Source organism: Lynx rufus, unplaced genomic scaffold (assembly GCF_022079265.1).
Source record: "Lynx rufus isolate CCGP_SWC_20201006 ecotype Redwood Valley unplaced genomic scaffold, mLynRuf1.p SCAF_6, whole genome shotgun sequence".
Classification (NCBI taxonomy): Eukaryota; Metazoa; Chordata; class Mammalia; order Carnivora; family Felidae; genus Lynx; species Lynx rufus.
Genome location: NW_025814878.1, coordinates 105,834,562 through 105,861,031, shown reverse-complemented (window position 1 = coordinate 105,861,031; position 26,470 = coordinate 105,834,562). Strand labels below are relative to the sequence as shown.

Here is a 26,470-nt window from a genome sequence, read left to right as displayed (position 1 = left end):
ATCTACTTTTAGGAAGCAAATCCCTGCATGCCCCCAAATGGCTCGCCAGCTGCAACTCCACAGAACATGAAGTTGCTTCCTGGCCCATCTGTTATGGGGGACCCCAAGCCTCATGGAAGAAGGGAATGACTCTTGCTGACTCCTCGGTGGTTTTTAGGGCTGCTGCTCTGTGATGGGCTCTTCGGTCTCCCCCACCCAAGCACTCGTTCTATTCTACCAGCCCTGGCTTGGAAGCGGGCTGCACTTTCCCACTCTGAGGGCCGCAGGGGCCGGGCAGAAAGAGACGGCTCCTCTAAGTGGTCCTCGGGGCTGCGCTTGAGTGCGCAACATAGCGCTGTGTACGGGTGTCTGTCCAGCAAGGGTGTCTGTGAAGTGAGAGGCAGAGGCAGGGCCAGACAAGCAAGTCCATTCTCACACTCACACGAGAGCGGGCTCCGTCTTCGTGACCTCCTGATCACGAGACTGCCCATGGAGCCGGGAATCCACCCTTGCCAAAGCCTGGGAACACCGGAGTATGCTCTTCTCAGATAAGGTCACCGTGGTGTGATAAAAAGGGGTGGTTTTAGTCAGGGGACCACAGGCTGCAAATCTGGTTCTGCCACTCACGGTTCCTGCGGCCACAGGCAAACGTACTCAACTTCTCTGGGTCTCGGTTTCCTCTTCTGTGACTGGGGCTGCAGCGTCCGGTCCTAAGTAGGTGCAGAATGAATGCCACCGGCCACTTGGAGAGGAGATTCCAAGTCAGCTCACGGCTACGGGACACGCACTGTCCCCTGCTGACATGAATTAGTGGCACTGGTGAAGACTGTGGGTCCTTGCTGGTATTCTTTGTTCTGTGGACGTGTAATCCCACAGCCTTACTCGGCTGCCAGGCGCTCCCGGTCCCTGAATTCCTTCTGTAATCCTGTCAAGGAAAGGCTCAGGCGTCTCATTCCTGGAGTCTCTGATGGGAGCACTTTTCTTATTTTTAGACAAGGTTCTAAGCCAGCCCTCGCTGGATACTGTGTCTTGGGCAAAGCCCAGGATAAAATGCGAAACCGAGGCAGGGAGCTGCCTCTAAGCCTCCCCTTGCTCTCCCTGCTGTCCAGTCAGCATGCACACAGGGTCAGTGGACTGACATTCCCCCAGCACATTTGTACTACCTGGGGATTCCTGGCTATCGGGCTGTTATCAGCAGGGGTCCCTAACAAGCCGATTAAGGCTAATTACAAGGGGTCTAATTAACTGAGGAAACTGGTGCTGAACAGTATCCAGAGGAAAAATATTCTGAACTCCAGTTGCTGGGAAACAGGCTCTGGACTGTGGCTAAATTTGGGGCGATCTATAGCGAACCCGGGCAATTAAAAGGACAACTGGAGGGATGAGAGCATCGGGCACAGAATCTTCTAAAGAGGGCTCTTCTGTCATCCTCCCGAGACTTAAAAAACTTTTGTGATGGTGCTCTTATTGTACATACACAAGGAAGACATGTTCGCTGCAGGAAAAGGATTGTTTTTAAATCGGATCTTCGGGTCGAGCGTCCAACTCTTGGTTGCAGCTCAGGTCATGATCTCACGGTTCCTGGGATCGAGCCCCACGTCCAGCTCTGTGCTGAGAGCGTGGGGCCTGCTTGGGATTCTCTCGCTCTCTGTCCCCCGCCTCAAAATAAATAAATAAAAACTTAAAACAATTTTAAAAATTAAATTAAATCAGATCTTCATTTCTGTGAAAGGTTTTCTGCGGTGGGTAAAAGGATGAATGATTTTTCGGGGGTGGAGGGTGTAGTTGGCTGACCCCAAAGAGCCCCCCGGAGGCAGAAGGAAGGGAGGCCTCCATCCGAATCCAGACCTCAAGCTTGTCCACTGCCTCTTTCTTTGTAAGAGTTGTATCAGGCAAAGCCGGCAAGTATTATCAGGTTCTGCCCTTGAGGTGACCACTCTCCAGCCAGAGACATGAGCTAAGAATGCCTGGAAAATGACATTACAGCTGTGTTTCTTGCAAAGCGTTCTCTTGAGTACGTAATTCTGTCTTCTCGTCAAACTGGGCAGCTTCCAAGACTGCAAACAGGCCTTCCCCAACCGAGCGGGTGTTTCCTCAAGGCATCCTGCAAGTCTGGAGTCGGGAGTTGGGTCGGTGTTTGGGGCCCACCTGGGCTGTGTGGGAGCCAGACAGTGGCCTCTTTTGCACTCTTACCAGGAAGCTAAGGCCAGTGTCCACACCCATCTGCAAGAATGACCAGTTCGATGGAAAAACCAAGGATGCAGCAAGCCCCTTAATCACAACCAGGCGTCCTCCTCACCCTGATTCCCCGATGCTCAAGCCGTCCCCACCCAATCCAACTGCTGACAGGGAGAGCCTCTGCAAACTGCTACCCACACATGGGTGGAGGGTGCTGAGAGAGGGCTGGGCCCAGTGCTCGGGTGTGGATTAGTGTGCCGGGAGCCCCCGCAACAGCACCTTCCTCCACGGATCTTGTACAGGGCTCTTCTGGCCTCGGCAAGCAGTCTCCCGATTCGGGTGAGCTGCCCACCCACACTGGAGTCTCTCCTGGGCCCCAGCACTGGTCACTTTTTCCTTTTCTTACTGAATGGCTTGAGATGGGATGGGAGAAGTCAGGAGTGAAGTAAGGGAAGTGATTTTCACAGGCCTGGGTCTCTGTCTCTCCCGAACTTGTAGCCTCTGTCCCCAAGCTCAGTCGTTCTGCCTTGCCTCCAGGGCGGGGAGTTGGGATGGGGTGACACTGGCCATAGCTACGGAGCCGAAGTGAAAGGCGATCCAGAAGACAGTATCTGGGTGATGCTGACTTGACCTGACAGAGTCCTACTAGAGAGCAACCCTACAGGGCTTGGTACAAAGGCCAAGGCAGGACAGAGCCATGGGGATGGGATTCACTCACACCCTGGAACCAAATCGAAGGAAGGAGGTAGTGGCTGGTAACTAGGGGTATCCTCTGGGGCCTCCTCTGTAGCCTGGAAGGAAACTATTAAGGGATGGAGTCAGGCCAGACTTTAGAGACCGGTGACCTCTGACCTTTGGGCTCATAAGTTCTACAAGATTCTCTGGGGCTCAGTCTGTGATCACTTCCTGGAGAAGGCAGATGTCTGGCAGATACAGGTGAGTTCCTTTTTCTTGAGGACACACAGCTAGTGGAATACCAACCCTTCATACCTCAGCTCCCCCTCTCTTGCCCCTAGTTGTCAAAAGATTCCAGGAGGCAACAGAGGGTTTCCTGGTCTGCCTGTGGGGGAAGGAGGCCGTGGATGGGGAACACGTTAGCTAGGGACCCCAAAAGATCAGTAATCTTAGCAGAGCTGAGGGGCTTCCAGTTTCAAAATTCTTACTATTATCTTAGCGTTTTTGTTTTGTTTTGTTCACGGGTGGGGGGTGGCCTCCGGTCCGTAGCTTTCCAAATTTTATTATGTCATGACACACATAAAACAATGTAATGCTTGCTTAGTACGCTGGGGAGAACTGGAGGGGATTTGGGTCTCAGATGAGGTTGCTCACAGCTGGAGCTGCCCCAGCCCAGAGGTGACGGCCATCCCGGTCACCCTGAGGGCCGAAGGCAGTCGCAGCAGATGGTTGGGAAGCTCCCTGTCATCAACCATCTCGCCCACTATATAAAGAAGCTTGAGACAGGCTCCAGGAGGCTGGACAGCCTGTCAGGGTTTAATGGGCAGCAGATGACGCTGGGAATTAAGAGGATTGAATTGTTTCCATGGCAGATTAGAGAGAACTCCCACATCTTCCTACCCACACTCGGGGCAGACACCAAGCAGGAAATGATGGAGACAATATTAAGAAACTGGCTCATTTAGGCCCCAATTAAACGATGGATTTCTTATCCGTGTGTCCATTTTGTGCTTGTCTAGTTCCAGTAGCGGCCTGTGTGCTGACACTGATCCACAGGCGGACATCCAGGGCTGTCTGTGCTCAGGTGAGTGGCTTCTGAGGCCACTCCCCGCTGTGATGACAGGCGGGAAGGCCAGCTCACGGGAGAAGCACATTGAGTGAGGCAAAAGGTGGTGGGCATGGGTGGCTGGGGGGGCAGGGGCAGGCCCATCAAGAATGTGCTGGTATGTAAAGCAGCCCTCACCTTAGGCCACATCTGGCCACTGGGACCAAGGACTAGAAAAGGTATGACTAGGTCCCCAAGCCCACTTAAGGACTTAGCACCTAACTATGCAGGGTCTGGCCAAAGCTCTAAAGGAACCATCAAATGATTATCAAGGGAGTATTAGAGGATTCAGCCCCCTCTGAAATAGAGAACCCAGGCAGGGTTCGTGGAGACCCCCGGAATGGATGGGTCTACCAGGTACCGGAAATTAAGATGTGGACTTCAACTTCGTTTTGTCACCGCAGGCCCCCCAGCCATCTGTTGCCTTCTCTCCTCATGATTCTCACTACACTCAACTCTCAAACGTGTTTTCTCCTTCCCCTGTTATTGGTGATGCCATCATTAACCCATACCCTCAGAGGACACACTCTGTATATGTGCCTGTAATGTGCGTATTACCTGTACCCGCATACACACGTGCATATGCACGCACGTGTGTGCACATGTACCGTATATGCATATTTATAGTAGCTTTCTCCTGCCACGAGTGTGATCTGTTATTGAATGACTGCTTCCTCCTCAGACCCCCAAACTGCATGAGGCAGGACTCTGTCTATGTCTGTCATAGTCACGGTTTCATCTTAGCACTTAGCACAGTTTCTCGTACACAGCAAACAATACTTAATAGATGACTAACAAGAGCTACTAGAATGTGCCATGCATTGCGCTACACCTACTATCTCTGTCACAAAAAATGCTGCAAGGGATGCAGTAGGAGCCCCATTTCACGGGCGAGGAAGCCAAGGTTCCAGAAGGCAAGATGTGAACCCACGTCTACAGATTCCAAAGCTGAGGGGCTGCTGAGTGTGGTTGTCTCCGTGCTGTCCCCTCTGTGGTTCCTTTCCCCAGTACACCAGTGTCGCCGCCACACGTGCAGGCACTGACCACTATCACCCAGCCCTTGGCACAACCACGCGGGGCCAAGCCTAGACAAACAGCCAACAGACACAGCTGTTCCGCCAGCAGCATCCCAGGGGGCCTTGAGCTCACGAGTGGCGATTAGGACAGGACTGGTCTATCTTATTATTAAAAAGCGACACCACCACACATGCAAAGAGCCCACTCTCAGGAAGCAATGGGGCACAAGGCTCCTGGCGACCTACCGGCATAGTGGTAATTTGCTAAAGGATGACATTTTAACCTGACTGGCTTCCGCAGCAGCAGCATTTCCAGAGCAGCCTGCAGACCCATGGGAGAGAAAAGGCGAAAGTCAGTAACGGGGCTGTGCGTCCTAGGAAGGCCATTACCTAAGAGGGAAAAGGAGTCAGCATTGCAGAGGCAGGAGCTGGGGGTGCCAGAAGGAAACCCAGAGGGAGACTCCCCTAACTGAGGCTCCCTTTCAGGCCAGCGCCCCACAGGGCTCACCACTCGAACATCTCCCCCAGCCCGTGCCTGCGGCCAGTTGGTCATGTCAGAAAAAAATACAGGCGGTGGTCGAGACCCCGCTCCCTCCTTGGTGAAGGCCCTGGCCTCTGAGAGGTGGTGGGGCCTCCTCTGAATGGAGACTGAATCTCGGGGGAGAGGCTCCACAGAAATGAGTGGGTGGTTTGGAACTGTTTTTGCAGAAAAATCATGTTTCAATTACAACTTAACATAAACAGTTTTATTAGTAATAACTGTACTACACACTGTCTTTCCAGAGAAGCCTAGAAATATGCCTCCTTTAGCCTTGTTGACTTTTTAAAAAAATGGCGCACGTCGTGGACAGTAGATGGGTTAGGGGCAGAGCCAAGGTCTACAATCTTGCTTCTCTAAGTGTGGTCCGTGGACCAGCAGCACAGGCATCTCCCCTTGGAGCTGGTCACAAATGCAGAACCTTGGGCCCTGCCCTGAGAATTGCTGAATAAGAGTCTGCATTTTAACAAGATGACCCAAGTCATTTGTGTGCACGTGGAAAGTTCGAGTAGTGCTTTACTGCCACACTTAGCTTAAAGGATTAAGGAGAGTTCTCTAACATTCTAGAAAATCCTCGAAGGCTACCAATAATCTCAAGAGAAGACAGGACTGGGACATTTGTTTACTTGCACACTTTCATAAAATCAAGAAGGAGGAGGCTAGATCTGGTACGAAAACCCTGTGTTTACTAAAGGGGAAACTGAGGTTAGTGACACAGTGCTCTTGCCAGGAATCCGGGGCGGGGGGCGGGGAGCAGACAAACAGCTCTGGATCCTAGGAAAATGGCACCAAAGTGCTGGTTTGGGGACACCAAAGACCTGTGCGAAAGGGGGAAGAATGACACCAGTTGGTGCACAGGCGACATTTCACTTTGGTTAGGGGAGAAAACAGTTCTATGAACACCAAACTGGCTGACTCCATAGGAGGGAAGAAGAATCAGCAGGGCATAATAGGTCACGTCTTGTTTCAGTAAGGCTTTCTACCTGCCATCACCGGAGGCCAGTTTTCTGATGGGAATTATAAGACTGCTGAAACGAAATTCTCATTTCCCTAGACAGATGCGACCATAATTATTACTTAGGAACAGATGTCTAAGCAGAAGTCCAACCGCAGGTCCCCCCTGAAGGCTTTAAATCCTCACCTACTCAATGAGCTAAGGAACATGGTGGCATGTTGACTGGTCATGATCTTAACAACTGATTTTATGGTATGTGGGACAACACAAACTCAGGAAAATACTTTCCAGAATTCTGACACGAAGAATGTTAACTGTGAACCCTCTTTCCACGGTTCCTTACCATCACATCACCTTTGGCCTCGAAGAGAGAGTGCAAAGCAAATTCAGAATTGGTCCCTCCACCGGGCAACGCACTCGAACAGCATAAATTCAGGAGATTCTCCACTGATGGGAACAATGAGAAGTCACTGCATCAGAGAGAGCTCAGTCTCATGAACAAACAGAACGATCCTGGAGTCCGAGACCCCTGTGAGAGGATCAAGCCTTTCCCACCCACTTCTTCCCATGGGCCCATACCTCTTTGCTGGAGGTCATGGTTTTCCAGCTCTGGCCAGGGCTTCCATACCAGTGTGGCCTTGTGTGTGTCCCGGGCCAAGGCGGAGACATCCTGAAGTTCTGGGATCTCTGCTTGGAACCTCAAGCCAATGTTGATGCGTCTTTAATGACAAGAAGGAAAACAACAGAGTGGTCTTCAATCTGAGCTCAAGAGCAACTGTCAGGAACTTGAAAAAGAAGGAAACCAATTCCTTCTGCAGGAAGAATGCAGGGGCATTTCCTCACTGTGTGATCCTAAGATTCCAGGCATGGCCTTTTCACTGGGATGAGGAACAGCTTTAAGATCGGGAAGAGATACTGCAGGGAGCAGGGGAGAAGCCCGCCTGGATCGTCACAGCATGCTGTAACTGAGACAGGGAGGGTGCTAATTGCAAGGCAACAGCTGCCCAGAGTATGGCCGATGGCACCATTTAACCAGGAAAAATGGAACAAATACAATGTGCGGGTGATATCTGTTATCCCTTTCATACCACTTTCACCTAAATTATCCCATGTGAATCTCACAAACACCTGTGAGGTAAGCAAGGCAGTGACAATTATTCCCACTTAATAGGTGAGTTAACTAAAGCCTAGAAAGGTTAACTTGATCAAGGTCAAGTAACAAAATGGGGCTGGAACTCCGGTTTTCTGATTCCTGACTCGGTGTATTCACCATGCCACCGCCTGGTATGTTCTGTGCTCATCTATGAAAACAGCACCTTTTTCTTCCATTATACCCCCCACCACCCACCCCACAACTTAAGTACTCAACAAGCCTGTTTGGACGACCAGCCAAGAATCTTAGGGAGGGGATGGGAAAGCAAGGGCATTTGGATGGAGCCTTGTAGAGAGCTGGGCACCCTGAGAGGGCTGCCTCAATGTCACTGGGGATGTGCAAGCATGTGGCCACAACCCAACTGGCTCATACAGCCGGATATAGAGACACTAGGTTCACAGCTAGTGAATACAGGGCTTCATGCTTTTATTATGCAGTTAATCTTTGGCAAAAGCCTTGAAACACCAGTACTTGAGAAATAGCATGATCCTATAATTTCTACAACTTCTCATTAAGTGGTACTTCTCAAAGTTCCTTATCCTTGGGGTGCCTGGGTGGCTGAGTCGGCTGAACAGCTCAGGTCATGATCTCGTGGTTTGTGGGTCCAGGCCCGCATCGGGCTCTGTGCTGACAGTGCAGAGCCTGCCTGGGATTCTCTCTGCCCGTCTCTCTCTCTCTCTCTCTCTCAAAATAAATAAATAAATAAATAAATAAATAAATAAATAAATAAACTTAAAAAAAAAAGTTCCTCATCCTCAGTCAGTTGAGCATCTGATTCTTGATTTCAGCTCAGGTCATGATCCCAGGGTCACGGGATCAAGTCCTGTGTCTGGCTTCTCCCTGATCATGGAGACTGCTTAAGATTCTCTCACTCTGCTCCTCCCGCTTGTGCACACACGCACACACACTCTCTTTCTCTAAAACAAAAAATAAAAAATAAAAAAAACTGGGGGGTGCCTGGGTGGCTCAGTCGGTGAAAGGTCCAACTTCGGCTCGGGTCATAATCTCGCGGTTCATGGGTTTGAGCCCCACATCAGGCTCTGCTGACAGCTCAGAGTCTGGAGACTGCTTCAGATTCTGTGTCGTCCTCTCTCTGCCCTTCCCCTGCTCACACCCTGTCTCTCTCTCTCTCAAAAATAAATAAACATTAAGGGGCACCTGGGTGGCTCAGTCGGTTGTTTCCGACTTCACCTCAGGTCATGATCCTGCGGTCCGTGGGTTCGAGCCCTGCATCGGGCTCTGTGCAGACCGCTCAGAGCCTGGAGCCTATTTGAGATTCTGTGTCTCCCTCTCTCTCTGCCCCTCCCCTGCTCATGCTCTGTCTCTCTGTCTCAGAAATACATAAACGTCAAAAAAATTAAAAAAAAAAAGCATTAAAAATAAAATTGGCTTTTTCTTACGGTTCAACATCAATGGTCTGCTCTCCAGGCCCTGGGGTGACTGTCACGTTGCTGCCATCAATGCTGTCTGAAGCACAAAACCAGAGGTTAACGGTCAATAAGAAATGGTACCGAAGAGACTAAAGCAAATGAGCAGCGACCCAAACAGTCATACTGGGACCCCTCTCGTGCCCAACCCATGCCAGAGTTACCCCCTAGAGTTTCCAAGGAACTGGCTGGTGTGTGGTGTTAAATGGCTTAGGGTTACTCATTTCTCACACAGGGTAGGAAGCCAGTGGCCCCACTCTGGTCTGCCAAGCTCACTGTTTCTAGGAAGCCATTCACACCCTAGAAAGAGATACTAGCTACCGGGCTCTCGGTGCTTGATCTTTACACAGCATGTTCAGAAAATGCGGAAGCCTGGCCTTGCAAATACTGCCTGGCCTTGCAAATACTACCTAACCCCATTCATAGATCTACTTAGTACACTGATGCGGGGGTGCCTCAGACGATTATGCACGGCACAGGCTCAGGCAGCGTGTGCACACTTGAACCACCCACTTAGGCCAAAGAGACCGTAATCACGGCTTTGGGGTCTCCCCAGCTGGGCTGGGATTGCCTCGAGGGTAAGCACCGCACACTTATTCTGCCTCTGGCACCCGGCCCAGGGCGTGCTGCATGGAGCGGGGCCACGGCAGAAGCTGGTGGAGTAAATGCGCCCCCACGGCAGGAAGGGAGCCCCTCCCGCAGCGGCGGGGACCCGGCAGGGCCAGGCCCCGAGGGGCGGCGGGGACTCACTGGAGCGGCACAGCAGCACCCGCGGCGTGGGCGTGAGGGGCGTGAGGGGCAGCTGCGGGTGGGCACCGGGGCCGTGGCCCGAGATGAGGACGTTGCTGAAGAGCCCCGAGCCCTGGCGCACCGGGCTCAGCATGGGCGGGGGCGTGTAGGGGGGCAGCTCGTGGGCGGGGTCCAGGAGCAGGTGCTCCCCGAGGACGCGCGGGGAGCGCAGCTGGCTCTGGTAGAGGGTGGCGCCCGAGTAGGAGGCGGCGGCGGGGTTGGCGGGGTAGGAGGGCGGTGGCGGGATGAAGAGCGGCTCGGGCCGGTGCCGGAACTTCTTCTTCTCCGGCAACGTCCTGAGGGGTTCCTCGGCTTTGGCCGGGGCCGGCTGATGCTTCTTGGGAATTTCCTGGAACGGAAAGAATGGGCCCGTTCGAACACTCAGGCCTTCCCCGCAGGCCGTTTCCACAGGTTGAGGGAAGGGGACCCTCCGCGCTAACGGGGGGCCGCCTGTCCACTTGTCCGCCGCCCCCCCTCCCCCGCATCCCCTCCCTTGAAAAGCAGCCCCATCCGTTTCCCACAGGGCGAGTTCCGTGGCTTGACCGGGGAGAAAACTCTGGGTTGGGAGGAAATCCCTAATGTCTGGGGAGAGATGGGGGTGGTAGGAATGGTGGGTGGGCAAGAAAGAATAAATTCACATTCTTTATTGCTTATCACTGCATTCCCATCTGGTGAGCGGAATCCAGCCTGAGTGGGCCCTTTAATTCCCCACCGCTCCCAGGGGACAGACATCGGGGACAGATAACACATGTTCTGAGAAGGGGACAAGAATAATCCACGCAGGGAAGCTGGGCAGAGGCTGCGGCGAGGGGGACAGGCCTAGCCAAGGCTCCCAGGGCCAGTGACCCACACACCAGGCTCTCCTGCGAGGTAACGAGAGCCATCTATGGTCTTTAAGGCCCTCTGCTCTCCTAAAAATGGATTTGGTCGAGTTCCCCCCTCACCACCCCTCACTATGCTCCCAGGCCTGGTAGCTCATTTGCAGCAAGCCTCTCTCCTGTGTTGCTTCCTGTCAGCAGCGTTCGTTTATTTTATGGCAGCCGCACCAAGCATAGTCTGGAAGGAAGATCTGCCACGTGGATACATATATACTAATAAGTAAACATATGCACACAAATAGATAAGCAGGGCATGCCAAAGCCAAACAGAAACAGACGTGGGTTGTGTGCCAGCATCAGCCCAGAAGAACCCAGAGCTGGGTGTGGCTGGGGAGGCCACACAGTGGGGTTGGGAGAGGCAGTGGGGATACCTGCAGAAAAGTTCTGGACAGTCTGTGGCACCCTCCCAGGCCCTGCAGGCCAGTGCCTGTCACAGCTGTAGTTCCTGGCAATTCCTGTGCCCAGGGTAGCATCTGAGTAGGAGGCAGCAAGGGGTGATGGGAAGGGCTGGCCATGGTCATGTGACCAGCTGCCTCCAGGCCATTGACATGCTCCAGTCACCCCTCAGCTCTGGGCTCCCACTGCCACCCCTCCTGTTTGTCCCTTAGTTCATTGTCTTCGGGAGTGCTAACCCAGCCCCTGGGAAGGAAGTCCAGAGAAACTGAGAGGTGAGGAAAGAAGAGGGGGCAGAGCCCCACCCCCCTCCGGCTCAGGCTCCCAGCTCACCCCCAGGGGGGCTCTCCTTAGGCCAGAGTGCCACAACCTGTCTCCTCTCCCCACCAGAGGGCTCCTCACCATCTGAGGCTGAGGCAGAGAAAGAGGTCTGAGGACAATGGGGAGAGGACATCTATGCCCCCCAAGTTGGGAAGCAATCCTAAGGCTTTATATATCCTGTTCCTGGGTAACTGATGAGGCCATCTGAGCACATGCAGACCTTGCATGACTTCAACCCTGCACCGGAATCCAGACCTCTGATCACAGGGTCAAAGGTCCCTTTTGGGCTCCCTCTACTTGAGCCTCTGGTCCTGTCACTCCAACTCTCAACTCCAGGCAAGGCTCTGAGAACCTGAGCAAGAGAAGCCACCCAGAATGTCAGACCTGGATGTCACCTGACAGGAAGCATTTGCAGGGTTCCACTTCCACCAATCTATTCAGACTCTGGAGGCGGGACCACTCACAGAGGTTTTAAAAGCTCCCCCAGAACAGGGAGATGATGAGTCCAAACCCAAGCTCAGGGGGGAAACCCAAGCTCTGTGAGGGGGAGGGTTTCACTTGCCTGCATCCCCAGCTGGCTAGTAGTAGAGTGGGGATTAGAACTCAGGGGTCCTCCCCAGATATTTTAATTTCTTTAAGTCAAGTGTCAGGACCTTGCTTGTGTTCACTCAATCCCAGCTACATGCTTCTTCTTCAGCGTTATCTCCTTACTTATGAGTTCTCTCTCACCTTTTCCGCACAGCCAGCTCCATCAATGCCTTTAAAACCCTGCTCAGAACTGTCCTCATGGTGATCTGCTGAGCAAACTCATACCAAACTCCCTCGCACCTCCCCAGCCCCCTGGTTACTTTAGCTGCCCAGGGGTGCTCCCATCCAGCCACACGCAGGGGATCACTGTTTCTTCTCTGCCCTGGCTTTTCTCTCACTGTCTGAATTGGAGCAGGGGGTGCTGCGTGGGGCTCTGATCCCCATGTGACTAGGTGTCTTACTGTGTCCAGCTTCAGGCTGACACTTCTCTAGGGGTAGCAACCGTGTCCCTCCTACCAAATCAGGAACTTCCCTGGGCAAAGGGGGAGCCCGGCTCTGTCATTTCATCTTTCTGCCTGTTGCTGGCCTCCAAGTCCTTCTGGTTTATGAGAACCCTCACCCCCAGAGGCTCCCCATTAGCTTCTCCTCTTCTGAGGCCTTGGTATTACACAGAGAACAAAGAATATTCTTTCTGGCCCTTTCTAGTTCTCTTCATTATTCTCCCTACCCCTATTATGGCCCAACCTCCACCCTCATGCCACCTGGGATCCCAGCAGCCACCTATTCTCTGAGGACAAATGTGACCCAGCATACACTTTGTGGGGAGGGAACAAGTCTGAGGTCATCAACCATGTGGGTTACAGATTCCCTAGGGGAGGGAAAAAGGGAAGAAGGAAGGAAGGAGGAGAGAAAGAATGAAGGAGGGAGGGAAGGAAGGAAGTGGGGGGGGGAAGAGATCGAATGAGAGAGAGAGAGAGAGACGGAGACAGAGATCTCTGCCCCAGAGCCACGCTAAGCTGCTTGAGTGAAGCAATTGGAATTTGAGAGAGAAGGAGAATTTAACAGTGAGCAAGAAACACAAATCTCTTTGCTTTCCTGGGATTGGGGGTGGATGCCTTTCAGTGGAATTATTTTGGGAACCTTAGTAAATATCTTCCCAGGATATTTATGCAGGTGTGATACCGAAAATATCAAGCATCTGGTTAGGCTGGCCATCAGAACGGATGCCAGGGCTGCTGTGTGGAGGCTCTGCTGTGCCAGGGGTTACATCTTTGACTTCTGAATTTGAGGAGGCTCGAAGATCTCGAAGGAGGAGCCAGGGCCCTGGGCAACAGCTTTTTATTACTTGGGATAGTATTTCCGTATTTTAATAGCTGTGATTACCAGCTGAGTTATCATCTTTGTTTTAATCTTGGAACCCTTTCGGGTCTCTCAGAATCTAACCCAGACAATTCGCCTGGTAGAGTAACAGACAATTCGCCTGGGTAGCAGCCAGTGTGGACAAGGATGGGATTCCCAAGGCAGCCATGATTGCGGGGGGTGGTGGTGCTCAACCTGAGAGGCCAAGCCACATTGGAGCTCAGGCAAGTGACCCTGGAAGAGCTGCCCCATCTCCAGGAAAGCAAAGGGATGTTCCCACCCCAGGCAGGCAGGGCAGGGCAGCAACTCACAGCAGGCGGGTGGGGGGCAGCCCCTTGGGGTGAGTGTGGGGGAGAAAGGGTCATCCTCACGAGCACGGGCATCTCGTCGTCCGACATCGAGCTGGCTGGCTTGTCTCTGGTGGAGGGGGCGGCAACGATGCTGTTGGCGAAGCCCTGAGAGCCTGGCTTGGGCGGGAGAAGCTTGACAGGGACAGACACGGGCATGACCATAGGCGTGAGGCTTTCTGCCTCGGGAGGGAGCTGCGGTGGCGGCGGAGGCGGAGGCAGTGGCGGCTGGGGCTGAGGCGGCAGGGCCTTCTCTCCTTCCTCCTACACAGACAATAAAGGCTTTGATCCTGGGCTGAGAGCAGCCTTCCCAAGGGGGTGGGGGGATGCACTTTGCCTTTTTCGAAATGTTTTAGTACATCATGCGTGGGTGACAGAGAACCACTGCAGGGTGGTGCACTCAGGATGCAAGGCCCTGAGTCCCTTGCTCAAGTGATGCCAGTTGGCAGTGGACAAGGCCATGCAATTCTATTTTCTACATTTAAAAAAATCTAGACTGTTATCACTCTCATAATTAAAACAGATATTAAACATCTGTCGTCACTGCTTTTAAAGAAAAGGATATGGACTGGTGATCAGGCACAAAACAGAACACATAAGCTCTTGTGTAGGACCTTTTAATTCTATGGGCCTCAGTTTACTCATCTGGCAAATGGAAGACAAAGCTCTTTTATCTGGTATGGTCAGGTAATGGAAGTGACCTGGGTGAGCCAAAATTTTGGAGAACAGAGAGTTAATCCCACAGACTTAAATTCAGATCAATAATATCCAAAGAATTTAAGAAATTCTTCGTCGGATTTTAATCTAACTCTAAAACCGCACGGATAGTTCACCACATGGATATCCTCCCTGGATACTTAATCCTGAGCGTATTTAAAGACCTTCCATTGCCACAGCCTAACGCTAGTGCGCACTAGTGAATAGGAAATGCTGGCTGAGAGCCTGAAGGGCACGTTAGCTTTCCCGGGCCATTGGCTACTAATTTGGAAGGCCAAAGAGAACGCTGGTCTTGGGTGCTTCAAGCAGCAGAAGTTAAAAATCTACATGTTTTCTTTTGCTGTCTTTTCTAGGAGGTGGGGAGACTGGGATCTCCTAAAACAGACTTCTAGTCCCTCTGATTTTGACCCTTGTTCATGGAACTGGTGCAAGCGGGGTCTGTTTGACCTGGCCGGCTCCTAGCGTCAAAGCTTAAGCACTCCCGTCAGGGAAGGACTGTGCCTCCCCAGGTACCCGCTTGGGGTTCACATCACTCTCTGTCTGACAGCAGCAAAGCAAAGCAAGCAGCACATGGCCTGGGAAGGGCTGGGGGGCTGGCTCCTGCTAACCTGTTTGAGGCTGGGGGAGGCTCTCATTCCCCCGTGGGACCGCATGTGGCCATTCAGGGCAGGCAGGCTCTTGAATTCCTTCAGGCAGATGGAGCACGTCAATTTGTTCTTGGCATCAAACTGCTCCCCAAACACTCCTTTTGGTTGGCCACTGCTCAAGGGTAGGGCCAAACGAAGAGGACACACACGTTGAGAAAGAGGAAGAACGACTTATCACAAGACTTCACACCCCACAATGAACCCATTTCATTTATCTAGTGCTCCCAGGGCCCCACGTGTACTATCTCAAACTAAGCCAAATTTACAGAAGGAAAACTGAGGCTGAAGAGTGGGAAAGGGCTTGCTCAAAACCGTGCAAGAGTTGAACAAAACCTGCTTCGTTCTAGGCCGTCGAGTGCTGGGTTTTTTCCTCCTCTGACCAATCACCTTTCTAGGGTCAGCTTGGGCCGCCTATTCCAGAAGCCTTCCCTTAGAGACACGTGTCTAAGTCCTCTGGTTCAGGCTCCAGACTTAGCAGTTTCTCAGGTTCTGGCACAGTATTTACCATGCCCATGATGAGGGGAGCAAGTCTGTACTATTCACTGCTGCGTTCTCAAAGCTTAGCTCTATGCCCAGCACATGGTAGGTACTCACTAAATACTGACCGAATGAACAGCGGACAGAACATGGCCTTTGAGTCCATCCCAGCATTGCCACTTACTTGCTGTACAACTCTAAGCTCTCTGAGCCTGTTTTCTCTTCTGCAAAGTCATAGTAATAAAGCTAACAATGGCGGAGTGCTTACTATGCGCTAGGTACACGGTAATCCTACCTACCCTCACTGAGTGGCTTTATCACACAAAATATAGAGTGCCTAGCACATGGTAAGTGCTCAAACACAATAGTTGCTATTATTATTCCTACAAACCTCTTTGAGTAACTGAGTTTGAAAATGAATCTTGAGAGACAACCCCGGAAAACCTCCCAGTCTCCCCAAATGCCCACATGCCTCGTTGCATCAATCCTACCTTGACTCGGGGGACCCTGGCTGGGCTCTGCCATCAGGTAGATGCATCTAATTTTGAGCCATGCACAACACCGGAAGAAAAAAGAAAGAGAAAAAAGTGTGTTTTTGATGGAAGGAGTCTTTGAACTGAGGGACCCCCAGGGTCTGCGCTTCTAGAATGCTTCCTGAGCTCACAGGGGCCGGCAGTTCATGTCCGGATGCTGGGTGCACCTGACACTTCTTTCCCTTGCTTTCCCCAGCCCCCCAACGCAGGACCATGCCCATTCCAGGAGCTGCCACCAGCCACCAGCCCACCAGGACTGTCCCCCACCTTGTTCCTTCCTGTTCTCCCTGTCCACCACTCTGTGCACAGACAGGCTCCATTCCCAAGAGAGACATGGAACAGAGAGCTGGATGACACAGCAGCATGCCCGGAGGCCGCCTGCTGGTCAGGTCAGCTTTGGCCATGTCACCTTATTCTTATATTCAGAAAGGCTCTCAGTTACCACTGGGCCTGAGTGCCAAACAAGACAGGGTCAAGGGAAGTTCATCTCCAGCCTCCAACCTCCATCAGAGCCCTCTTTCCACCTATCCTGGTCCCATTCAAGGCTCCCTTCTCCTGGGAACCTGTTGTCACATGGGTGTAGCACCTGGAACATACCAAGGCATGAGTAGTGCCCAGCACACAGGGGGCCGTTTTGTGGCAAATCCATTTGGGAAACTATCAAAGGTTAGCGACAGTGGCCCACAGACCTGCAGACAGTTTTTGTTTGGCTAGACCGATTTGAAAAGTCCTGAATAAGAATGCCAAGAGATGGGGCATTTGTCCTCCAGGCCAGCACAGCTGGCAACATCCCTGATGGTCTCCTGACAAGTCATTTTGCTTACTCAGTTTAACTGCCTGGATCCTGAGGGTGGCTAAGATTTTCATCTCTGAAGCTACAGGAGGTATCCCCTCTGGGAGATTCAAAGCGCACATGGGCCTGTTAAAGGCTCTGAGAAGCCCCTCAGCACTGCAACTTGACTCACTTTAAGAACCCCCCCACCCCTGCCGCCACATTTATTCATCTGGAGAACCCATCCCCCCAGCCATATCTATTAAACGTTCTATGGTAGTTCTCTTCAGAGCAATATACTTTGAGCAATGCTGTCATAACGTGGTCTCCTTTCCAAAGGGGAAACAATTTCACAAGGAATTCCCTGAGGATTCAGATCGAAGGGGGCCAGACACCCCTGCTGGATTATCCCTGGACCCTTGACTCAGGCCTTGACTGCTACATACATCATCCGGGACCTCCCGTGGTATTTAGGCCACCTCTGTCACAAGGACTGAGTTGAAATTGATTTTGTATTCCACATGCCTAGCCCGGATCTCGCCTGGCACACGTAGGTTAACGTTCGTGGGGTAATAAAAAAAGAACAAAAGGCACTGGAGGGGCGGCAGAGAGGACGGGGCTCCGCACACACTCAGCCCTGGCTGGCCCCGCAGCACCCCGAGATACCAAGAGAAACTCCCCCCATGGGAATACCTGGGGCCACAGGGCACTGGGAGACAGCTGCTGGTGCTGAGGCCCCATGTTGTTGAGGTGGATCCCGCCGGGGGACAGGAGTGGCCGATGAGGGAGGGCACTGCTGAGCCGGTTCAGGTCCGAGCTGGCCGGGTCTCCCATTCCTGCCTCAGGAGGCCCCAGGTCGCCGTGGGAGCTCAGCATGGCCGGGGCCTGCCTGTCGCTTGGGTAAGTCTTGGGCTGACCGTCCTCGCGCTGCTGGTGCTGGGGCAGGTGGCTCTGTGGGCAGAGGGGGTGGCTGTAGGGCTGCTGGGGCTCCTGGTAGTAGTACTGGGGCATGGAGCCCAGCTGAATCAGCTGGACGGCGTGCGCCTGCTCTGGGGCGTACGGGTGGGGGTCCCTGTGATAAGAAGGGGGCTGTAGGTGCATCTGCTGCTGCTGCTGCTGCTCTTGCAAGTGCTGCATCACGGGCTGGGATGGGTAATACTGAGGTATCTGCATGGAACCCTGCCGCTGCTGTAGCTGCAGCTGCTGCTGCGGCTGCTGAGGCTGTGGTGGGCGAATCTGCTGCTGCTGTTGCTGCTGCTGCTGCTGCTGCATTTCTTGCATGGCCATCTGCTGCTGCCCGGCTTGCTGCTGTTGCGGCTGCGGGTAATACTGGTGCTGTTGCATCTGTGGCACGTGCTGGGACAGCATCTGTGGGGCCTGCAGTGGCTGTCCGCCTTGCACTGGCATCTGCGCCAGTGGCTGCTGGTAGTCATAATACAGATGCCCTTGGCTAGGGTGCGGCCCTACCTGGAGAGTTGATTTGGACAGCCCGCCAGCGAAACCAGGGTGAGCCTGCTGGGGCACCTGCTGGTAGCGAGAAGGAATAGCCGGCGCTGGGGGCTCCACGGGTTTCTGGGCCAGCAACTGGCGGAGGGCACTGTCAGGGGCTCCGTCCATCACTGCCGACTGGGTGTGCAGCACCTGGGCCATATTGTTGACCTGAATTCGCAGGTTCTGGTTGGCGAACACCTGGGTGAAGGAGTCTAGCTTGTGCAGGACACCGCTGGTGAGTTTCTGGGTCCGGATCTCGCTGGCCTGGGAGTAGGTATATTGGTAGCCATCGGTGGCCTCAGCCTGGGCCGGTGTCCCCCACATCATGTTTGAGTTGGTCAGGCCGCCACGGAGCTGGACGTGGTTTCCGGGTCCTGTATGACTTCCCCACCCTCCCTGCCTCGAGGTATCTACTTGGCCAAGGTTTTTGGAACCAACAGGCAAGCCTAGACCATCCCGAGTATCTTGAGGGAAGTGGGGGGAGATGGGCGATGCCTGAGGGGCATCCATTCCAGCCCCGGCGACTGTATTCCCATAGTTGTGGTTCAGCCCGCCGTGGATGCCAAGTGGTGGCTGTTGGTAGAAAAGGTTCTCACCACTGTGGGCCACGTGATTGGTCTTGTATAGTTGCTGATCCCCCATGGCGCCTGCCTTGGTCGTGAACGTCCAGCCACAAAACCATAAAAAAAGGTCAATGAGACAAACCCAAAAGGACTGAAACCCTGAGAAGCTGAGAGGAGGCGTCCACACTATTCCACGGCTGACATGTCTGTGGACGTGGCTGCAGCCAGATGTTCCTGTTGGCCTGTACCACTCATGTGCAGAGCGGGGGGTTTTACATCCTCACCCGGGCTGAGGTATGGACCAAACACCACCGTGGCGAAGAGATGACGCTCACACCTGCAAGACAAGATGCAAAGCACAGGACAGGATTTACTTGGATGCTCTGTGCGAGCAATTACATCTACAACGACCAGTTACAGAATTAAATACAAAACAGGAGACTTGATTAGAAATAGCCTGTTTCATACACTGCACACCCTTTACACTGATTCTGCAGATCTGGACCCTCATGTGAGACATGAACTCTCTTCCTTTTGAGCCATTGCTCAATGGCTCATTAGTTTATTGATCTGTTAATTCATTGTTTTGCTCACTGATTAATTCATCCATTCTTCTGGGACTCGGCTGTTGAAAGCCCAGCACTATCCTAGGACCTGCAGGGGATAGGAAGAAGTTTAGGACACTTCATTTATCAACTTCTCCGCCCAGCAGACACTTACTGGACACCTACTAAGCGTAAGGCACAATGCCAAGAAATGATTAGGACGTGGGCCAGCTCTTGAGACGCTTATGGTTAGAAAAGGTGATGATAGGTCACATGAATAAGTATGATACAAGGAGAAAAGAGATGCATGTAATAAAAAGGTAAAAATAACAGATATGGGGGGGGGCGCCTGGGTGGCTCAGTTGGTTAAGCGTCTGACTTCAGCTCAGGTCATGATCTCCCAGTTCACGAGTTCGAGCCCCGCGTCAGGCTCTGTGCTGACAGCTTGGAGCCTGGAGCCTGCTTCGGATACTGTGTCTCTCTTTCTCTCTGCCCCGCGCCCCGCTCGCACTCTGTCTCTCTCTCAAAAATAAACATTTAAAAAAATTAAAAAAAAATAACAGATATGGGAACATAGACTAGAAAGCTTATGCTGGATATGAAACAGAACTGGATAAATTTCCAAGGAGGAGTACTGCACATGCTAGTCTGTCTGTTAGCTCAACACAGTTCCTCACTTTCTGAGGTTCCTGCTCAGGGAAACATGTATGCGCAGTGATGACCTGGCATGAAAAAAACCACAGTGGGACAAGTCTTAGGAACATGAACTAGGGAATTTGGAAAGACGGGTCTAGTCTGGTGTGAGTCTCACAGGTTCTATAGGGGACTTCTCTTTTTCTTTTTTTTCAAAATAATTATTTTGGGGAGAGCACAAACGGGGGGGAAGGGCAGAGGATCCGTAGTGGGCTCTACGCTGACAGGCTGACAGCAGAGCTCGATGTGGGGCTCAAACTCATGACCTGTGAAGTCATGAACTGAGCTGAAATCAGATGCTTAACTGACTGAGCCACTCAGGTGCCCCCCCTTTTAAAAATATGTTTTAGGGGACTTCTAGCTGGAATATGTAAACCCCTGGGAATACACGAAGACTCTTCAAGCACTACACTGCAATCAAAGTTTGTTTTTTAACTTTTATTTGAGAGAGAGAGTGTGTGCAAGTGGGGGAGGGGGCAGAGGGGGGGGAGAGAGAGAGAGAGAGAGAAAATCTTAAAAAAAATTTTTTTTTAATCTTTATTTATTTTTGAGAGAGAGAGAGAGACAGAGCACAAGCAGGGGAGGAACAGAGAGAGAAGGAGACACAGAATCCGAAACAGTTTCCAGGCTCCGAGCTGTCAGCACAGAGCCTGATGAGGGGCTTGAACTCACGAACTGTGAGATCACGACCTGAGCCAAAGTCAGACCCTTAACTGACTGAGCCCCCCAGGCGCCCCAATAGAGAGAGAATCTTAAGCAGGCTCCATGGCATAGGTCTTGATCCCATGACCCTGGGATCATGACCTAAGCTGAAATCAAGAGTAGGACGCTCAACGGACTGAGCCAGTCAGGCACCCCTCAAAGTTTTAAGAGAAACTCAATTCCTAGATCCTTGAACTTCCACAGAAGCTGTTTTCTAGAACTGATCGGTGACGAAGGTACGAGATGACCTTTATACCTGCACTCTTCACAACAGCCCTCTTCCTCTACAAAAGAAAGACAAACTTCTTACCTCACCCCAAACCTTAACTGGGTTTATTATCGCCCCAGTAACCACCCCCCCCACCACGCAAAAGGACACCTAGAAAGCTAAGGAAAAAAAAATAACCACTCTAAAATGAGTAGTGAATCATTTATTGGAAGCTGGACGGTTTCCAATTCTTCTGTTGCTGTTGTTGTTAGGAAGGCCTAATAGAAGTAATTAAAATCTAATTGTTCGCGATAGATCACTAGGTGATTTCTGGCATATAATTCAGAAGCAGATCAAGAACTGAGTGATCCTGCTTTAGAACAAAACTTCCATTTCTGTCAGTTCATGTGAATGAGGGTTTTCAGGGCTTACATCTAAATGAATGAAAAACGGAGATGTAATCAAGCTGGCCCCTGTCTCCTACAATATATAATATTCTTCCATGGATACGGAAACAAAGCGGAGAAATAACCCAGTGCCAGCCGTATTTCATTTCTGGACCGAGTGATAGCTGTTATGAGCGTGCACACACTGACAACTCAAGCTGTGTGCTCCGATCTGCTCACACACAGGTGTGTTTGCTGTAAGTCAATAAAAAAAAAAGAAGTATTCTAAAAAGTCATCAGTGTTACCATTCTTAGTATCATTTTACTTATGTTTGTTCATTACTTATCTGAGTTAGCAATACATTGATGTCGTTTTGATCATTTGTGTCCTACTAATAGCTGTTAACAATAACTCAAACCAGAAGAAAACTTTAATACGTTGCACTTGATGATTTCAGGAAATTAAAAAAAGTTTTAATTTCATATACAATTGGTACAGAGAAATATGATAGGGAAACAAACAAAAGAGTTTTAAGCATAAAAATATATTAGATATATTCCATTAGGATAAAATGCCACGGGGGAAGTAAAACAAAAACAAATAAAATTTCAAGAAGAAATTTTCCTTCAAGAAGGAACACTATTAGTGAAGAACATGCTCATGCATTTTTTTTTAATTTTTTTTAATGTTTATTTATTTTTGAGAGAGAGACACAGAGCATGAACAGGGGAGGGGCAGTGAGAGAGGGAGACACAGAATTGGAAGCAGGCTCCAGGCTCCGAGCCATCAGCCGGGAGCCTGACGCGGGGCTCGAACTCACGGACCGCGAGATCGTGACCTGAGCTGAAGTCGGACGCTTAACCGACTAAGCCACCCAGGCGCCCCGCTCATGCATTTTTAAAATGGATGATGGTGGGTAGCAAATTCCTATGGTGTTTAGATTCCACTGGATAAATTTAAAACAGTGACGTAGTAGTTTTACTTAAAAATAATCAATGTTTGCAACATACTGGAAATTGCATCTTCTGCAAATGTATGATGAAAAAATGTAGATGTAAGCCTGAAATGTGTGAGGGGTTTATTTACATTTACCATATTCTTTAAAAATTTACTTATTTATTTTTTAGTTTACATCCAAGTTAGTTAGCAGATAGTGCAATAATGATTTCAGGAGTAGATTCCAGTGATTCATCCCCTATGTCTAATACCCAGTGCTCATCCCAACAAGTGCCCTCCTTAATACCCATTGCCCATGTTAGCCCATCCCCTCACCCACAACCCCTCCAGCAACCCTGTTTGTTCTCTGTGTTTAAGACTCTCTTATGTTTTGTCCCCCTCCTTCTTTTTATATTACTTTTGCTTCCCTTCCCTTATGTTCATCTGTTTTGTATCTTAAATTCTTCATATGAGTGAAGTCATATGATATTTGTCTTTCTCTGACTGGCTAATTTCGCTTAGCATAATACCCTCTGGTTCCATCCATGTTGTTGCAAATGGCTACGACATCCTTTTATGAAGGATTTTAAGCAGAAAAGTTGGAAGACCATGTCAGTTTCCCCCTCCGACCAGGTGCTAGACTGAGTTGGTCTCTGTCCCGTTCTGAACGATGAGAGATGGATAAATTCAGAGTGAGGGATTTGGTTTGGTAGAATGAAGGGTGGATGAAGGGAAGCAGTGGGAGGAAACCATGGTTGGCCAAAGACAGCTGGAGTAGATCCTGATGTGGCCAGGAATGGCTGCCCAAGGCTTCCAAGGAGAGGCACAAGGATGTTGGGTGTGACGGCGCTGAACTTCTAAAGCAGGGAGACCAGCTCCCTTCATTCAAAATGTGGCCTGTATCACCTGGAAGCTTATGAGACATTCAGTCTCAGGCTTCAGCCTACATCTACTGAATCAGGATCTGCATTTTATGAAGACCCTCGAGTGATTCGTGTGCACATTAAAATTTGAGAAGTCATGGATTAGTAGGCTCTCGCTGCATCCAGGCGAGACATAATTAAGATGGTGAGCAGAACAGAGGGAGAAATGAGAGAAACATCCCCTGTGTTGCCAATAGGAAGTGACCCTCCTTCAGGGGTTTATGACCCAGTCTGAGGAGACACCCTCCCCTTTTCTCAAGCAAGCTCTCTCCCTTGATATCTTCACTCACCACTATACCTTGCTGACTCCCAATCACTACCCCCAGCCCCACTGCCTGCCCCAAATTCTACTTGCATGTTCAAATGCCAAGTCAACATCATGTTCCCCCAAACGGATGCTCCTCCAAACTCTTGCCCTTGACTCCTCCCTCTCCCTTAGCCAATCACCATCATGACCTATCAGTTTACCTAATATTCTCTTAACTGTATCCATTTTTCTCTGGTTCCCCTACCATCACCTTAAGCCAAGACACCTCGTCTGTCTTCCAGACTATCCCAACAGCCTTCCTACTGGTCTCTCTGCCTTGAGTCTTGCCCATGCTCCAGACAGCAGCGGCAGAATGAGCGTTTCAAACATAACTCTGATCCCATCACTGTTCAAAATCCTTTGATGGCATCCTAGTGCTCTTAGGTTAAAAATCAAAATCATGAACAAGGCCGATCAGGCTCTGCAGTTTCGCCCAATCTGGCGGTGTATCTCTCTTCTCTTTGTTATTTACCCCCTTCCCATCCCACCACTCCAAGCCATTCTGGTCCTCTCTCAGTTTCTTTTTCTTTCTTTTTTTTTCTGATTGTAAATTTCCTATTATTTATTTATTTTTTAAAATATAATTTATTGTCAAATTGGCTAACATACAGTGTGTAAAGTGTGCTCTTGGTTTTGGGGGTAGATTCCCGTGGTTTATCGCTTACATACAACACCCAGTGTTCACCCCAACAAATGCCCTCCTCAATGCCCACCACCCATTTCCCCCTCTCCCCCACCCCTCTTCTCTCAGTTTCTTGAAGCTGCCATGCTGCCTTCCACCACAGGGTCTTTGCATATGCTGGTGTCCCCCCAATCCCCTAATTTGGAGAGCTGTTCTTTTCCCCATCCTCTTCATCCAATCATGTCCTGAGCATCCTTCAGATCACAGCTTAGACTACATTTCCTAAGGAAGTCTACCCTGACCCCAACCACAAGTCAATATCAGGGTCATTTCTCATACATTTTCATAAAACCACATTCCTTTCTTTCAAACCACTCTTCTCAGCCTGTAATTCTACCTCCACCAGTGTCATTATTTGATTACTGGATCTTTCTTTATAAGGGCAGGAACCATGTCTCCCCAAACCGACCATAATGTCCAGCATACTGTAGGCTCTCCAATAAGGATTTGCTGAAGGAGAGGTAATATTTGTCGAATGAATGAATAAAAAAAAAAACCGACAATGATCAAGTGTCCCACTGAATTGGTGCTGGCAGAAAAAGACACTCAGTGTAGGCTGAGTGTGTGTTAAGTTCTTATGGAGGACAGTTAAGAGTCACCTGGGTCTTGATGGACAAATAAGGTTTATGCAGAGACGAGAGGACCAGGAAGGTACTCCAGCCAAGGGAATGGTGTGCACAAAAGCACGAAGTCAGGTGCAGGTGCCCATGTCAGGAACTCACCAATGATCAGACTGAATTTGTAAGGTAGAGATAAACTGTGGGGGCTTTAAAATGACCTTTAGCAGTGTTATCCTGTGGGCATTAGGCCTGGTGATAACACAATGCCCTGCCTAGCTTAAACCTCACCACTAAACCCTCCTCAAAAGGCTTTCTTTGCACCACGTTACCTCCCACAGGAAGAATTACTTATCGAAACTCACCAGATTCTGACCATGACCTGATTTCATGTCCCTCCACCGTGCCCCCGTGGGTGGAAGCTAGATAATTTTACTTCTGTTGATGTGTCTGCTTTGTGTTCTGAGCTACAGGATTCTATTCCTTAATTCCCTCATATTTTCAAAACTGGAAAGGTAGTTTATTTACAAGTATAGAGCCCTGCAAAGTTAGAGGTGGGCTCCCAAATTGTGATTCCTGGGTCAGCTGTATAAGCATCACACGGGCACTTGTTATGAATGCTAATTCTTGGCCCCCACCCAGACCGCTGAATCAGAAACTTGGTTGGCGGGGGGGTGGGGGGGAGCAGTCTGTGTTTCAACGGACCCTCCTGTTGAGTCTGATGCCCTCTCAAGTTGAAGACCACTGTAAAGGTCATCTAGTCTGCCCACATTACAGATGGAGAAGTTGAGGCCCACAGACGTAACTACTACCGGGCCCAGAATAGTGTCTGGTTCACAGCGGCAGGCATTTAAGAATCATACATGGAATGGAAGAGAGAAGAAAATGACTTCCCTAAGAAGACCTAAGGAGGTAATAGCAAAACTACGTGCTATTTATTTTACATTGAATTTATATATATTTTATTTATTTTTTTAAATGTTTATTTTTGAGAGACAGAGAGAGAGAGAGAGAGAGAGAGAGAGAGAGAGAACACGAGCAGGAGAGGGGCAGAGAGAAAGGGGGGACAGAGGATCTGAAGTGGGCTCTGTGCTGACAGCAGAGAGCCCGATGTGGGGCTTGAACTCATGAACCGTGAGATCATGACCCGAGTTGAAGTCAGATGCTTAACCGACTGAGTCACCCAGGGCCCCCAAATTTGTATATATATATTTAAATAGGAACTATATCTAAGGGGTTCAAAATTCAAGAAGTGTAACAGTATACAAAAGAGTGAAAACTACCCCAAGTAAATAAATGCTTGAAAATAAAGGGAAAAGTTAGAGCAAAATTTTTAAAAAGGGTATACATGAAAAGTCCTCCTCCTATCCTTGTCCCCAGATACCGAGCAACCCAGTCCTCTTGGGACAATCAGATTCCTGTGTATTCTAGAAACATTTTATGCTCACACAAGAATGCTGGTACACACTCCCACCTCCATTCCATGCCTTCTGCAAACACGGTAGCATGCCACAGTTCGGCATCTTGTCAAAGGGTATTTGATTTTATTTTATTTAAAAAAAATTTTTTTTTAACGTTTATTTATTTTTGAGACAGAGAGAGACACAGCATGAACAGGGGAGGGGCAGAGAAAGAGGGAGACACAGAATCCGAAGCAGGCTCTAGGCTCTGAGCTGTTAGCACAGAGCC

The 26,470-nt window shown here is 50.4% G+C and overlaps 1 protein-coding gene across 4 annotated transcripts in view; it reads right to left on the bottom strand.

The window, feature by feature from the left end:
* Positions 1-26,470, bottom strand: part of TRERF1 (transcriptional regulating factor 1) — a 209,376-nt gene that overhangs the window by 20,251 nt on the left and 162,655 nt on the right. For 3 of the 4 annotated variants that reach the window (XM_047103296.1, XM_047103295.1, XM_047103297.1), the window contains 8 exons: positions 17,481-19,178; positions 15,974-16,020; positions 14,967-15,117; positions 9,777-10,164; positions 9,000-9,066; positions 7,026-7,165; positions 6,790-6,893; positions 5,200-5,275 (listed from right to left, as the gene is read on the bottom strand). In XM_047103296.1, the coding sequence (XP_046959252.1) occupies positions 5,200-5,275; positions 6,790-6,893; positions 7,026-7,165; positions 9,000-9,066; positions 9,777-10,164; positions 14,967-15,117; positions 15,974-16,020; positions 17,481-18,920 (2,413 nt within the window). In that variant the 5' untranslated portion in view covers positions 18,921-19,178. Of the gene's footprint in view, positions 1-5,199; positions 5,276-6,789; positions 6,894-7,025; positions 7,166-8,999; positions 9,067-9,776; positions 10,165-13,605; positions 13,906-14,966; positions 15,118-15,973; positions 16,021-17,480; positions 19,179-26,470 lie in introns of all 4 variants that reach the window. The other variant, XM_047103298.1, reaches the window with a different exon arrangement.